Source organism: Aplidium turbinatum, chromosome 3, assembly GCF_918807975.1.
Source record: "Aplidium turbinatum chromosome 3, kaAplTurb1.1, whole genome shotgun sequence".
Taxonomy (NCBI): Eukaryota; Metazoa; Chordata; class Ascidiacea; order Aplousobranchia; family Polyclinidae; genus Aplidium; species Aplidium turbinatum.
Window position 1 is genome coordinate 16,148,614 of NC_137474.1, and position 17,331 is coordinate 16,165,944.

Here is a 17,331-nt window from a genome sequence, read left to right on the forward strand (position 1 = left end):
ACCGTTGTAAGTCTTTCCTTCAGAGAGAATATGTAATCTCAAAATAAAAATTGGTTTGAGCTTCTAGAAATTGCTTGTCACCAAGTTTGACAAAGTGTAGTTCGCTTGTTAAACCGCCTAAATTATCTCAACAACCTTGCCTTGGTGGGACAGTAGCCACTGGACACCAGTAGATTAAAGCCATTGTGTAAGATGTTTAGTTGAAATTTTAAAAGCAGATTGGCGACAGTAGGGTGCTGTGCTATTCGGTTGAAGTTCCTCAGCTACTCGCTATATGTGAAAGATTTGAATCTTGCTAGGTTGTTGTAACACATTGTCGACGCATTTATTGCAAAGCAATCACGTATAGATAGCAGCAATTAAGAATGAATGAATATAAATTTTAGCTACAGTAATCAGACGACAATAAAGTACCGGTAGCCTAAGTTTATCAAAAATTTTAAATCAATAGTTGTAGGCTATACTGTATAAGCTTAGCTACAATTTTGTAAGTGTGCTCATGACTAACTCATTAGGTTATTGCAAACCGCTTTAGGCTAAACACCCCAGCTGCAGTTGCGAGATTTATAAAACAATGTTGAAAAGCCATGAAACGATCTTGAAAAATCAAATAATTTTATAGGTAGGCTGCTTGCATAACATAATTTCAATTAACACAAAACGAAGGGACTGATCAGTGTGTTGGTTTATCACAACTTCCATCGGCAATGTGACTCGCTATGGTCATGAGTCCAGCAAAGATTTCTTCAGCAGTCGGTTGAATTTCACTGAAAAAAAAGTCGAAAAAGCGGTTATTTTTCTCAGAAATGAGGTTAACTTATCTGAATGTTGTTCAAACCGGGTGCGCCACAGATGAAAATGTTTTTGAACATTTGAATAGGGACTATAAAGTTCATTCATTGTTTAATGTTCAGTTATCGCATTCTTGAGCTTTACAGCTAGCTTTTATTTGCGCCAACACAACAAGCTTTATGCAACAAAAACCGCCCGACTCAAAATCAAGAGGCACTGGTTCGGCTCTCGGAATGTGCACTTGAGCAACGCATTTCTGGACTGCTCTCCATTCAGCGTCACCTAGTGAAGGGAATAATTCTTCTGTAACAAAACTTCCACACAACAACCATCAGAAACTGCACTCTTTCAATCTCAGTAACCAGCCCTTGGTCAATGGTTCAAAGCCTAACAAGTATGCCAAACTGCCAGAAATAACCTATCAAGGCCTTTTCAGTCCAAGAATAAGTCAGTTAGTTAGCACGTGGCTTCGTAAACGAAAAAGCTTCAGCATTAAGCGGCGCTGGTTTAACTTTCGGGGTGTGCGCTTGAACAACATATTCTAAGGACTACATTCTCTATTCAGCGGCACCTAACGGATGGAGATTTCCCGCCTACAACACTTCAAAAATAGAAAACTTCACTCTGTCAATCTCGGTAACCGGTCCTGCGTCAAAAGCCTCGACAAATAGGCTATGCGAAACAACCAGGAATAACCTATCAAGGCTTTGTCAGTCTAAGGATAAAGTTTCAAATCAAAACCAACCGAATAAAGATTCAAAACCAATCAACGTAGGTTATTTTAAGTAGGCTGCAATGGGTAGCCTATAAAGTCAAACCAGTCGGCTACTTTTGAAAGCTGCACAAAACAAATAAAGTTTGTAGAGCCTAGTTTGGATTACTCAAAATCAAGTTGGCTACATTACAGTAAAGTCTAGTGGGTAGTTTATTGGTATTATTAGTTTGACAAATGCAGACATGCAGTAATCAGCATCTTGAACAGAGCCCGACCAAGCTACGATAAAATCTCTACCGCCAAATCGAGGAATTTTTTTCAGATTACTTTTTGGCAATTTGCTTTTCACTTACTCTTCTGGAAGCAGCATTCCATGCTTTCCCGTATCTCTGAGCTCAGCAGCAAAGACACATTGAAGTTTCAGGTGATCATAGAAATAATCGGCAGTGCTACCAGATGCCACGTCTGTAAACAAATGTTTATGGTGTTGGATTAATCTGTTTGTCAACCTTGAGTGACTTATTGCAGAATAAGCTAAAATCTGTTTTTAAAGTAGGGTAGACTACCGTAACTTTTAATACTTAAAATAGGCCTATAGCAAAATAAACCCTGTCACAAGTTGCAACTTCACAAGCAAAAAATATATTAAAAAGTCATGAGATTACTCTATGCTGTTTAGAAAGGAGATTTATTAACAAAGCAATCACAAATGAAGTCATGTTTGACAGACTGCAGCAGTGCAGCACATGCTAACTACATTCTAAGGTAGATTGTGGGAATTTTTGTTCTCCGACTAACAAAGCTTCACTGCAAGCTTAATCCTGGAAGTTCCGCCTACTTGCTAAGGCTTTGAACCACTGACTCAGGCCTGGTCACCGAGTTTAACAGAGTGAAGTTTCCAATTGTTGCTGATTGTAAACTATTCCATCCACTAGATGTCGCTGAATATAAAGCTGTCCTTGCAATGCAAGCGCACACCCTGATAGTCGAAAAGTCTGATCTTGAGGCTTGATTTTGCAGTTTCTTTGTTCGTTAAGTCTAGAGCTTAACCAGCTGAGCGTTTGGGGCGGACTATGAAGAAGGAAAAAGACAAGTAGGCTAGGCTAAATTGTGGTCGTCGCAGCACCAAATTTAAAGGACATTTAGATCAAGTAGCTTATCGAACAAACTGTCAGCCAAAATATTTTATCTTTGCAAGAGTATGCAACTATGCAAGGAGGCCATAGCATAGTCTACTGTAGAAAGGTGTAGGCCTAGTCAGTAAATAGGCTACTTTTGGCTTGAAGTAACTCACATATAACTTTAGCTATTTGTCCTGGGGTATAAGTTTTCCCATGCACTTCTTTGATAGCGGCAACGCTCTGGTTGGCAATTTTAGACTGTCAAGTTAAAAATAATCAAATTCAAGCTTCATTACAGTATCGATATTTTTAATTTACTACAAACAGATATTGACGTTCATTGAGATGGCCTAAACACAAAAAATAAGTGTGAAAAAAACACAACATAATCTAACAGCCAACGGCCCTGCACATCAACAGTGTCACTTCAATGTGAAAACATTTTATAAGTGGAACTGGCAGAGCCAGGTAAATATTTAATTTCGAAGCTAGAAGACCATCACTATAAAATCAGATAAATTCTTACACTGTCATGTAGAAATTAAAAAAAATGTATGAATTTTCCAGTCAAGGGGTCAACTGAAAAATGTTTTCGAAACATTTCCTTGCAGGCCTCAATAACCAACTCCATCACATAAGTAGGCTTAATTGTGCATTGTCACAGTGATTCAGCATCAGAAATAATTAAAGGGGCAATCAAAAATCGAAATATCAATCAACTGTAATTCAGTAGATCATAACGTATCTTACTAGTAGATCGTAGTCTCTAGGTTTGTCAAACTTGAAGCCGTACGGAAACATCCAAAGCTGGCTGTACGAGTGAACGTCGATGTAGCCTACCAGGTTCGAAAGTCCGTTCACAAAATCCCGTTGGGCTCTGACGTTTGCCTGATGAAAATAGTATTTTTTATGTTGCTACATTTGAGTACCATAGTTTGTAAGGCTTATATTCTGAATTGGCTTACTGAGTGTAGGCTACTGATCGGGTTTTTATACCTTTTGTGACCGACAACTCTCCAAAGTTTTGAAACACGTTAAACCTATATTAGAAGCCAAATTTCTTGGCTATGATTCAGATTAACTCTTTTATTCACTTTAGCATTATATACACAAGTTGATGTATAGGCCTACAGTAGATACATAAATAAATACGTTGTATATGGTGCTGGTAATAGGACGACAGCGAAAGACCACAGAGTCAACGAAGTCAGCTGCCACCCTCATACAAATAAAAAAAAACACTATGATAACATACAATACAGTAACAACAAAAAACAACAAATAAAATAAACAAATCAACAAAGTTTATATATAACAGATAACGAGGTAAACAAGATAGTAGGTAAAATTTCAGGCCTAGTTATATCGATTTAGAAAGTGGTTTTTTAATCTATTTTGAAACAGCTAAAGGTATTGTTTTTAAGATCTGTGGAAATAGTGATCCAGAGTTTTACAGCTGGGTATTCATTTTTTTCTTTTCTAAGTTAGATTTGCAATTAGGTAGGTAAAGTTTTCTGTTTTTTTTTTTTAAGTTTTTGTCAAGTATTGTGGTTAGGTTATAAACTTCAGTTAAGTTTTTAAACTATTCGGAGATTTCATCAGGCAACATATTGAGAGCAGAGTTATAGGCTATATAAAAACACTGCATTCAAGATTAAAAGTAGGCTATCATTAAGTTTAAAAACAATATATTTAAAATATAAAAAGTTTGTTGAGGTTTGTAAAGGAGAATATAACCAAGCTCTAGTAGAGATATTTTGCATTGTTTGAATTGGAGCAAGTGACGTTGTGGAGGCTCTACTCCACTTAAGAATGGAATATCGTAATTTTGAATGAAATAAGACGAAGTATATCATTCGCAAAATTGCGATAGGTACAAGATGAAACATCATCTGTTCAATTTGTTCTTATATTTCTAACCTTCACAACAAAAGTCATAACGCCAGTTGGTAATTACCACAGTGAGCAGAGATGGGCATGATGTTGACCTTCAAGATCACTTTTATTTCGGTGATCTTGTTCTAAGATCACTTTTTTTGTCTAATCTTGATCTTAAAAGAACAATAAGATCAAGATCACTTTAAAATTGAAGTTTACGTACTAGATAGAAGCATATATTTTTAGAACTCGTACAGTAGCTTACAAAGTAATTAGTGGCAATTACTGACATTAAGCCACTGTTAATATGATACGTGCCCAAGAAATGCCGATTTGAAGTTTCAAAAAATTGGTCAGTGTTGCCACTTTTAAATTTAAAAAGTTTTCTGAGCTACTCATAATAAATAAGTCAATTTCAGTATGTATATACTTTATGGTGAGATAAAATAAAAAATGATACAACTTTGTTCCCAGTTCTGTTTTGTGAATTCGAAAAAATGTTTGCCTTCCTTGACCGAATTTTAGATTTTTTACAAGTTTAGACTGGCGGTGCTAAAACAACTGGACTTTAGCGGAATTTGGTTATGTAAAGTGGTTTATTGCAGCAAATCAATCAGACTAATAATTATTTAAGGTCTGAGTATAAACAAATATATTCAATATAAAAACATCTTTTTTTTGGTATAGCTTTTGTATTTTTGTTTGGAGCTGTTTACTTCTGAACGAATTTAATACCGGTAGCAGACAACAGTATCAAGGTCGCCAGATAGGCAGGGAATGGGATGGGATGGAATGGAAGGTCGAATGGAATGGAAGACAGATTTTTGGATGGTAGATGGAAAATGTCAAGGATGGAAAAGAATGAAAGATTTTGATGATGAGATGGAAGACAATCTTCCATCATTCCATCCCAATTCCATCATTAACTTTCCAACGCTTTTTCAACCCATGCAAAATATTACGTTGCTTGCTGAAATAATTCGAACGGTACATTCAAACAATAATTAAAACGGTACGTAATCCTTAGGAAATACTGCTGTTAAATTTTTAGCTTAAATTTAGCCTATGGTTTTTAGGTTTATTTGTGGCATATTCAACGCGAAGATCACAAAATGTGAAGATGAAAGATGGAACGGAAGATGGAAGAGATTTCTGAGATAGAATGGAAGATTTTTAAGATGGAATGGAGATGGAATGGAAGAAAATCTCAGGATGGAAGATGGAAAAAACGTCTTCCATTCCATCCCATACCCTGCAGATAGGTAGGCTAAATGGTGCGATACACAATGATATAATATAGTTTCGGGAGAGAGTTTGCTTTTTTATACCTAAGACAGGCAAGACACAACAATAACACAGGGTTGAGCATTACAACAGTATATTACATATTTACAAATAGTTCAACATTCAAACGTTTTCGGCTTAACTTAAGCCCTCATCAAGAATCTGCAAATATTTATAAACTACAATAAATTTCACTTCTTGACAGTAACTACCGTAGCTAACTAACTAAACAACTAACTAAAAGCATCGAGAAACACGCAACGATTAAAAGCAATAGAGTGGAAAACATACAGACAGACGAAAAACAAATTACATTAAGAAAAGGCAACTGCGTGACTAAGTTACAAATGAATTTGCACCACGGGGTACGTGATACACTAGTAAATGTTGAGAAGAATGGAGGCGCCTCCCGCATTAATTTATGTAATTTGTTTTTCGTCTGTCCGTATGTTTTCCACTCTATTGCTTTTAATCGTTGCGTGTTTCTCGATGCTTTTAGTTAGTTGTTTAGTTAGTTAGCTACGGTAGTTACTGTCAAGAAGTGAAATTTATTGTAGTTTATAAATATTTGCAGATTCCTGATGAGGGCTTAAGTTAAGCCGAAAACGTTTGAATGTTGAACTATTTGTAAATACGTAATATACTGTTGTAATGCTCAACCCTGTGTTATTGTTGTGTCTTGCCTGTCTTTGGTACAATGATATAAAGCTTTCAAAATAAACCCGACAAAAAAATAGGTAAAAAATGATGCAGTTCAAAGGTGTGTTTTTTAAAATAAAAAGCATAAAAAGTGCTGGTACTGTTTATTACCCTCGGCCTTAGGTGTGTGTGACGTTGCGGTTTTATGCAAACTACGACAACGATTGATAGACTTAAAAACTTATTACAATTCTTAAGCCAGCAATCGAGTAGTTAAAAGCTACAGTTGGGAACATCAACAATCTTTAACCAGGTTGTTGATAGCAAAATTCGGTTTTTGTTTGCAACATCATTTATCAAAACTTCATTTTTTCAAATTAAAAAAAAATAACTTAATCTTGAAAGTGATCTTGATCTTTTAGATCACGTTGTTTTGGTGATCTAATCTTTATCTTCAAGATCATATATTTTTGGTAATCTTGATCTTCAAGATCACCAAAACTGGTGATCTTGCCCATCTCTGATAGTGAAGGTGAAGGTAGTCTCCTTCATGTGTGTGTGTCGCTGCTGAAAAGACACCACCTCGTTTCTTTATCTCGAATCAAATTGAAAGGATATTTATTAACATCATGGTTTGGCACAGCAATGTTCCATTTTAATGGGTTGATAATGGTTAATATAGGCCTACCGTAAAATCACGGCTAACAAGATACTGTAACACAAATTTAGTCAAAGCATTGCTTGTGTGTCGACGTGACGTAGCCTACTAGTTTATCAACTTTGGAGATTGAAAAGTCAATGATAATTAAATAATCAAGCTTACTTCTGACCAAGCGTGGGGTCCATGATAATCATCGCTGCACGGGTCTGCACTGGAACCGTTTCCTAAAATGTTTAAAGGTTAATATTTTACTGCAAAACTAACGAATTTTGGGCAAAGCTAAATTTAATTTTTTTAATAAAATCATGTATTGCATTCATGTTAATTTTTGTGATCTGAATTAACTGAAATCAACAGTGGTAAAATGATAGACCACAGCTCCTGGAGATCAAATAAAGAACAGAAAAGGGAAAGCAACAACGTCGGCAGCCGTGTCGGCAGCCACGTCGGCAGCCGTGGCCAAGTGGTTAGCGCGTTGGGCTCGCAGTCGAGAGCCTGCATGTTCGACTCCAGCCACCTGCACTTGCTGTTGTTTCTCTGGGCAAGAAACTTAACGATAATTGCCTCTACCCAGTGATCGATTTCGAGTAATGGGTAGTACCCAGGGCCTCCAAGAGCCCTGCCGGGCCCCGGTGCAGATGTTGCTGCCGGGCCCCCCAGCGCGACATGTCGCATGATATCTCACAAATCACAAGCAAAATTTGCGGTGCGCGTTAATCCACAAGGCCAATGCATAGGCCTACATGGTGTTTCGCACAGTGTTTTTATTTTAAAACCAGACCTGTTTAAAAAATAATACAAAGAATACATTAGGTTAAAGTATAAACACTCCACCATTTCACAAAGAATGCAGTATATATATATTGTACTGGTGTTTATGACTTTAAATTCAGAGATACACACTAGTTATACACAAAGATAAAAGGCTGTGGCTATAGTTACACTATGTAGTGTAAATATAGCCTCAATAGTGTTGCAAGATAAGGAATTCTGCCCAAATTTGAGAAAAAGTTTATAGCTGTTGAAAACAAAAACTTGTACGGTATCATATTTTGGAAATTTTTTTTGTCCCTGGCAAAGATCAAAACCCTAACCTTATTCCTAACTCTAGCCCTTACCTTAACCCTTCCTAACTTTAATCCTAACTCTGGCAACACCTGATTGTAACCATGGCAAAAAGTGGGTAAAAATATCCACTTTGAAGATAAAAATGGCAACACTATCCGGCATAGGTGACATACATATGTAGCATTGCATATGTGTGCATACAGCTTTACATTAACATACCGTACAATATCATTTCTGACCTTAAAATCAGCAGAGACTAGGAGACCAAACTTGGATGAATGCATTGCTATTGTTCATGACATTAAGAAATATATATATGATATATACCAACTTCATTTCAGGATCAATAGGATGCTTCTTATTTTTACTCCTTTAGTTTTCTTTGCTTGTTTGAGTGAAACTGCATTCAAGCAGGATTGAGGGTCACTTTCTCTTCATTTCTACAGCAAGCGGTCAGTAGAAAACAAAGTTGAATATATTTCTATTTTCAAGTCCTATCAATATAAATGTACCTAGTCCTACATCTATCGCTATACTATGTATCGATACCTTTACAAATACCCTGCATAACTACAGATAGCTTGTGTTGAGTCAATATTGACACTGTTCCTGAAATTCAAGAGTATGATTGGATTGGCCTGGCTGGAGAAGACTGCTAAGAAATACTTAGTGAAAACAAATAAAAAGGAAAACTTAAGATATATATATAAAAAAAATATTTGTTTATATATTATACTAAGCATATTTTTGAAAATCAACACCTTTCTGCAGCGCTGGAAAAAGTAAGCTGCATTGCAATTATTAGGACACTACTGATTCTGTCTAGAGTTAAAAAAACTGTACTTCAACAGAAGTAAAGATCTATGATTTTTTACTCAAAAAATTACACTTTCACTAATCTTTTAACTTTTTTTCGATTTTTGTTAGACTGCTATAACATTTGGCCCTGCTACAAGGACAAAATTATTTTCCAGCACTGCCTCCACGAAACTTGCTTGCATTCCAATATAGCAAAATCATTCAAGTCCTAAAAACTCAAAAATACTGTACTGTCTCAGGCTATATTAGAGAAGTTCCATGATTTCAGTATATATATATAATTAGTATCCAAAAAAAACACTTGAGCATTTTTGTACTGAAAAAGTGACAGTTAAAGACTTCTTGCTAAGCAATTCTAACAATCAGCACTGAACTTAAAACACTAACACTGAAATTAAAACATTGAAATAAACTGAAATATTCACTCACACTGCAATATGTGTTTTCTGGAGTTTTTTAAAAAAGAATGCCCATGATGGGCCCAATCGAAATACGAAACTAACATAAAAAATAATATTTCATGCAAAATCGACCTTGGCACGCAAATTTAAACATTTTTTCAGGCCCCCCTGAAATTAAAAAATTGAAAATTCTGTAGTCATAAAAAGAGCATACCCATGAGGGGGCCCAATCAAAATACGAAACTAATGGTAATACGAAGTAAAAAACAACATTTTATGCAAAATCGACCTGAGCACGCAAATTTAAACATTTTCTCGGGCCCCTTGAACTCAACAAATTGAAAATTCTGTAGTTTTGAAAAAGGGCATACCCATGAGGGGGCCCAATCGAAATATGAAACTACCATTAATATAAAAAACAATATTTTATGCAGAATCGACCTGAGCATGCAAATTTAAACATTTTATCGGGCCCTTTGAACTAAAAAAATTGAAAATTCTGTAGTTTTGTAAAAGGGCATACCCATGAGGGGGGCCCAATTGAAATATGAAACCACCGTTAATATAAAAAACAATATTTTATGGAAAATCGACCTGAGCACGCAAATTTAAACCTTTTGTCGGGCCTTTTCAACTAAAAAATTTGAAAATTCTGTAGTCTTGAAAAAGGGCATACCCATGAGGGGGGCCCAATTGAAATATGAAACTACCGTTAATTAATATAAAAAACAATATTTTATGCAAAATCGACCTGAGCACGCAAATTTAAACATTTTGTCGGGCCCTTTGAATTTAAAAAATTGAAAACTCTGTAATTTTGAAAAAGGGCATACCCATGAGGGGGCGCAATCGAAACACAAAACTAATATAAAAAACAATATTTTATGCAAAATCGATTGAGCACGCAAATTTAAACATTTTGTCGGGCCCCATGAACTCAAAAAATTGAAAATTCTGTAGTTTTGAAAAAAGGCATCTTGGCTACCCATGAGGGGGCCCAATCGAAATACAAAACTAATATAAAAAACAATATTTTATGCAAAATCGACCTGAGCACGTAAATTTAAACATTTTGTCGGGCCCCTTGAACTCAAAAAATTGAAAATTCTGTATTATAGTTTTAAAAAAGGGCATACCCATGAGGGGGTCCAATCGACATACGGAACTAATATAAAAAACAACATTTTATACAAATTCGTTGAAATCAACTTTAATGCGTGAATTTAGACATTTTGTCGGGCCCCCTTCAACTCACCGGGCCCCGGTGCAATGCACCGGTTGTTCCCCCCTCTTGTGGGCCCTGGTAGTACCAAATTTAAGTCATAAGTAAAGTAGATAACCGGAAAACAGACATTGCCGTCGGCTGCAGCGTGGGTCAGGTGTATGTCGGAAGGCGCACACCGATGCATAGCGCTCAAGTCCGCTTTCCCGCAATGCGGGATAAAGATAAACAAACAAACAAACAGTTCGCCACGATAACTCAGTTTGTTAAGTGCTTAACTTCACAAACAAAAAACTGCAAGATAAAGCTGCGCTGGTTCTACGCTCGGGGTGTGAGTTTGAGAAACTCATTTCAGGACTGCTCTCCATTCAGCGGCACTTAGTGGATGGGATAATTTACAAACTACAACAATCGGAAACTTTACTGTCAAACTCGGTAATCGGGCGTACTTCAGTGGTTCAAAGCTTTTACAAGTATGCGAAACTGCCAAGGTTAAGCTTTCAAAGAAGCAAGCTTTTTTAGTTCGAGGATAAAACTTCTCATGACCAATCAGATACCTTGAAAAATGCCTTTCCAATTATAAAAACCCGGTGTTTTTGCAATTATTCATCCTTTGCAACCTTTGAATCAATGTAAATGTAACGTCCGCTTTGTCTATTTGATTGCTACGTTACAGTGACGTATTTTGTTTGTCGTTGACCTTTGCTCTATTGAACTGCCTGGTCAGTTTCTTCTGTCTAGATTGCTTCCAACAACACGACACATGAATTTGAATTGGTTTTCACGTGTTCTTTTAATGTGCTTTTTTAGACAATCTTTTAAACACAGGTAACTTTGAGATTTCTTAATTTGCGACCGTCCAGAGAAAAGCAATTTTGTAGAATGAAATAAATCGATTTACAGTACAATTTACGAATTCCCTTTCTCAAGGATTGACAATTATTGAAAAACGAATAGGTCATAATGGTTGTATAATTCAATGAAAACTGACGTTGTATCGTCGACTAATAAGTTACTGATTTAACGAAAACAGACCACAGGTGCCAAACGCAGATGCGAAAGAGGCCAAACAATATAAAAGAGAAACAAAAACAGGTGGCTTTTTTAGTACAGTGGTCGGCAAAAGAGAAAAAATCCAAATATTAACAAACGAGTCACAAATGAACGCAGAGGGCTTAACTTAAGAAAATTGGCAGTAACATTCCCTCCCCTTTAAGGCCTCGTACATTTGTTCAAATACACAGGTATAAACAACATGAGAAAACAAAATCAGCACAAATTTACATTGGTTTTGCAGGAACGATCAAGCATAACTTTTGAATTGGTCTGACAATCAAGGACTGTTTAGTTTGAACGCTAACGCTACGGACAATGCCATTTTTGTCGGGAAACGTTTGAATTACGCGACCCATGAGCCAATTGTTTCGGGGTGTGTTATCTGCGATTAAAACTATGTCCCCCACAGTCAGATTAGGAGATTTTTTGGTCCACCTTTGTTTTTGCTGGAGCAAAGGTAAGTACTCTTTTACCCACCGTGTCCAAAAGACGTCGGCCATGTATTGGACTTGTCTCCAGCGTTTTCGAGAGTAAAGCTCTTTTTTGTTTGTGAATGAGCCTGGAGGAAGGTTTATTTGCTGTTTTAGAAGAAGCAAATGGTTCGGTGTGAGAGCCTCCATGTCATTAGGATCGTCTGACGATTTTGTAAGTGGACGACTGTTAATAATGTTTTCTACTTCACACATGAAGGTAGTCAGCGTTTCATCTGTTAAAGTTTGGCCTTTACAGATAGCTGATAAGATTTTCCTAATGGATCTGATTTGTCTTTCCCACACACCACCATGATGGGATGCACTTGGAGAGTTAAAGATCCATTTGATGCTTTTCTGTGTTAAAGCATCTTCGATCTGACTGTTGTTCCATGATTTGATGGCTTCTCTCATTTCTCGTTCACCGCCAACAAAGTTTGAACCATTGTCAGATCTAATTTCTTCTACTTGCCCTCTTCTTGCGATGAATCGTCGTAGAGCGAGTATAAAAGATGAAGTGTCAAGAGAGTTTGCGATTTCAATGTGTACGGCTCTTATTACAAGGCAAGTAAAAATGACACCGTATCTTTTATGTTCTGTTCTACCCTTTTTAATAATAAATGGGCCAAAATAGTCTACACCAACATAGGTGAATGGAGGTTTGTCTGGTGTCAATCTGTTTTTAGGAAGATCAGCCATTTTTTGTGTGCTGAGTTTTCCGCTTCTTTTGCGGCAATCAACACATTTGGATAAAACCTTGCGGACTGCTGAATTGGCTTTTATAATCCATAGATTTTCGCGCAGGGCAGACAGGACGTGTTCCTTGCCACTGTGACCAAATGTGTCGTGCATTTCTTGAATGATGAGAGGAACTATTTGGGAGCGATTTGGAAGGATAATTTGATGTTTTGCATCGTGTTTGAGAGGTGCAGCTTTGATGCGGCCACCAATTCTTAGTAAATTGTTTTCTAAGAAAGGGTCGAATTTTATTAAGCTACTGCAGTTGTTTAATGGCTTTTGTGCTTTCAGTTGGCTGATTTCGTTGGCAAAGTGTTTTGACTGAACAAAGGTAAAAATAAAGTCTTGTGCCTTTGTGAGCTCATCTGGAGACAAGCAAAGATTGTGTGCTGGGGCATTTTGTTTATTTGCAAGGTTAGTGAGTCTTAAAGTCAGAAATTTATGCTTACAACGGAAAAGCCAAGCAACGATTCTTTTCAGCTTGTACCAAGAAGAATACTTACCCAAAAGATCTTCCAGAAAGTGGGATTCGCTTTGGATTGCAAAACACGTTTGCTTTGGTTGTTTAATTTCTGGGTCATTGTCCACGACTTCGAGAAATTCTGGTTGCTTAGGCCATTGAGGATTGTGGTTTCCATAGAAATTCAGGGCCGTTTTTCCATGTATTCCAGGGACATCAGTAACGTTTTCGGCGTATTGATTCATGATCATGTCATCAACAGATCTTTTATAGTCCATGTAAAAATTAGCGTCCCTTTTAAACTTTCGTTTCAAGCAATTAATTCTTTGGAGAGCTTGAGATTTGTTAAAGGGTAATTTTAGGTCCGGATTTCGAACGGGCAAGTCGATTTGGTAGTGCGAGTCTTCCAAAAGTTTGATACTAGAGTTAACAGATTTCATGAATTGAGCTTGTTGGACAGATAATTCGGGTTTACAGTTAACAATCGAGTCAACAGCGTCAAAGCACATGTCGCACATTGGATGGGTAGAAGTTTTGGTAAAGAAATTTTTAGTTTTACTTTGATCCTGTTTGCTGTTAGGACAATTCACTAGCCAGCCAATGGCCGTTTTGATGGCATAATAGCCACCTTTTGCTTGGATTACTTCTTGTGGTTGGAGAACGTACGGATTGTCATTGCCAATAAGGAGTCCTACCTCTGCGTCAACATCGGGAATCGAGATGTTTGCAAATTCTGGAAAGTGTTTAGTGTCTTCTAGGGTAGGAATATCTGTATTTGAAACAGGAATTTGAAAAGTGGAGTAAAGAGAGCTTAGAGAAATGTATTTGTTTTCGTCAAAATCTGACATTTCGACATTTGTGACCACCTTTACCTTGTTACGTTTGCCAGTGTTGTTTAGCGTGGTGGTACAAATATTAGTTTCTTGACAGTCGGCAATTTGCAACTTTTCTATCAAATCATTTGTTATGAAAGATGTTGTACTTCCACTGTCCAAAAACGCTTGTGTAGTAATAGTTTGATTACTTCCTTGCAGGCGAACCTTTACTGGGATTATGGGAAGCAGACTGCGAGAATTTGTTCGTGTGTTGACAAACCCATTGCGTATTGCTTGTGTAGGTTGATTGATATTAATTTTTTGAGTTGTGTCTTTAGGTGTGATATTTGTGGTGATTTGTGTTGCATCTGGGGGATGCAAGAGAGTAGTGTGGCGTTCAGTGCATCCTAGTTTTATGCAAGGGTCCTTCCTTTTACATTGATATGCCCAGTGACCAGCATTTAAACAGCACTTGCAGAGTTTGTTGTCGATTACAAATTTAAGCCTTTGGTCAATATTCATCATTCGAAATTGTTTGCATTGATTGAGAAAATGTTTATCTCTGCACAGATGGCATGTCCTTTCATGGTTCGACGATTTTATTAGCGTTGCAAAGGTTACGCTGCTCCTACGTTTGGAGTTGGAATCATCGAATTGTTTTTTAGTAGATTTTAGAATATCGCATGCCAAATTGGTCGTTTCTCTCGTTTTGCGCGAGACGTACCGTGAGAGATCTGAAAGGCTTATTTCTTGATTTCTTTCATGCAAAATTACGTCAACTTCGCGTAACCAGCCAGAATACCAGCCACTTGGCAAGCGTCTTATTATTTTTGTTATGGTATCCATGTTGTCCATTTTCTGTAAGTAATTCATGCCAGACAAAGTACATATGCAGGAAGTTAGTTCCGAAGAGAACTTGATTAGAGAATCCTTGTTAGAATTTTGAAGAGATGGGCCGTTTATGACGGAATCAACACATGCGCGAGCTATTTGAAATTTTTGACCGAAGGTTTGTTGTAGCAAAGCTCTTGCTTTTGTGTAACCTTCGTGGGGAAGCATGTATTGACACCCTTTTACCAAAGTGTGCGCAGAGCCTTTGGTATATTGCAACAGATAAAAAAGTTTACGTTTAGGCTCTGTGAAATTACAATCAATTAACGTATCAAATGCGTCTAGAAAACCACAGTATTCAGCAGAATTTCCATCAAAGATTGGGGGTTCTACAGACAACAGTGGGGACGGGTTGATAGTAATATTTGGAATTTGTTTCGAGTTTACTGATTGATTATTGTTTATTTGATTTAGTACAGGGGTCTGGGCATACGACGTACTCGGCTCATGTCTCACAAACGATTTATTTGTTACTGTTTGTGAAGGATTAATTTTGTTTGAAACGACAATAGATTCGTGAATGTTAGACCTGGCTTCTACGCCACTCAACGTTAATTGGGATAACATAGGATACACAGAATTATTGTTTACATTAGTTGCTAAATTCGATTGAAATTGTCCGTTTATATCAACATTGTCTTTAGACATTTTATAGCGCTCACCAGCATCTTCTTCCGATTCTTCCGAAAGTTGGGCAATTGTCTCTTGGAGCTCTGCCTTTAGTTTAGCTTCCTGGACTTGTTGCAGGAATTTTCTTTCTTGTTCTTCACGTAGCTGACTTTGTTTTAGGACCATTGTTTCAAATTCTGCCCTTGCTTTCGCTTGCTCTTGTTCCAACTCGCAGATCCTTTTTTGTGATTCCAATCGAGCTAATATTACCGCCTTCTTAATTTTAGCGCTCATTGTAGAGGAGCGGCTTTTGCTGGAAACTTTGCTGGTGCTGTCGCTTGGGTGCAGACTGCCATTTTCTGCTTGGTAGAGCATTTTTGATTGTGGTCTTGTTGTCACCTTTGATGTTTGGGGTTCTGGATTTGTTGATTCTTCGGCATTTGATTTATCTGCCACGTCTGTCGCCTTTACAGAATTTGTTGCCATTTTCTTGGCATTCAACTTCGCTCACTGTCAACAACGACGACTTTCTTGATTGAAATGTCTAAAAACTGAATGTAACGTCCGCTTTGTCTATTTGATTGCTACGTTACAGTGACGTATTTTGTTTGTCGTTGACCTTTGCTCTATTGAACTGCCTGGTCAGTTTCTTCTGTCTAGATTGCTTCCAACAACACGACACATGAATTTGAATTGGTTTTCACGTGTTCTTTTAATGTGCTTTTTTAGACAATCTTTTAAACACAGGTAACTTTGAGATTTCTTAATTTGCGACCGTCCAGAGAAAAGCAATTTTGTAGAATGAAATAAATCGATTTACAGTACAATTTACGAATTCCCTTTCTCAAGGATTGACAATTATTGAAAAACGAATAGGTCATAATGGTTGTATAATTCAATGAAAACTGACGTTGTATCGTCGACTAATAAGTTACTGATTTAACGAAAACAGACCACAGGTGCCAAACGCAGATGCGAAAGAGGCCAAACAATATAAAAGAGAAACAAAAACAGGTGGCTTTTTTAGTACAGTGGTCGGCAAAAGAGAAAAAATCCAAATATTAACAAACGAGTCACAAATGAACGCAGAGGGCTTAACTTAAGAAAATTGGCAGTAACAGTAAAAGTGATTGATTTTTGGCACAGCAATGTAGTTGAGTAGGCCTATGTTGTAAACTTGACTCGGACCTCAAAAGGTTCAATCAATACATAAATATTTTTTAAAACAATGAAAACTATTAACACTACAAAAAAAAGCTCAATGCCAAGCAAAAAAGCAAAGCAGAGCGAATTAAATCAAATATAGTTATTACCATCTAAACCCTTGACAGTTTATTTCACTTAAGTAGATTATCAGAAGGTCCTTATTCAGCAATTTTATTTGAATAAACCCTATGCTATTTGAATAAGGACCTTCTGATGATCCATTTAAGTGAAACAGGCTGTCAAGGGTTTAGATAGTAATAACTAGGGCAACCAAAAGTCAATAAAGTCAAAATTTTTCTGCCTTGCTCAAAGTTCATAAAACGTCCACAAACTAAATTTCAGGCTGACACGAAGAGAAGTTTCAAAGTTATTAAGTAAAAAAAAAGTCAAAATTCATGGTTAGGTCAAAATTTTCTTTTAATGTAGTTTTTTTTCTCTCTATTGATATTTTATTAAAAGCTACACAGATACTGATTTTTTGTTGCA

General features: G+C 36.8%; 1 protein-coding gene across 1 annotated transcript in view; it reads right to left on the bottom strand.

Moving 5' to 3' along the window:
* Positions 1–306: 306 nt before the first annotated feature.
* The window catches only part of LOC145766409 (carboxypeptidase A2-like), a 30,933-nt gene continuing 13,908 nt past the window's right edge, over positions 307–17,331 (bottom strand). The window contains exons 9-13 of the mRNA XM_082578117.1: positions 7,253–7,314; positions 3,379–3,516; positions 2,802–2,886; positions 1,861–1,972; positions 307–767 (exon numbers count right to left, since the gene is read on the bottom strand). Of these exons, the coding sequence (XP_082434243.1) occupies positions 674–767; positions 1,861–1,972; positions 2,802–2,886; positions 3,379–3,516; positions 7,253–7,314 (491 nt within the window). The 3' untranslated portion in view covers positions 307–673. The remainder of the gene's footprint in view (positions 768–1,860; positions 1,973–2,801; positions 2,887–3,378; positions 3,517–7,252; positions 7,315–17,331) is intronic.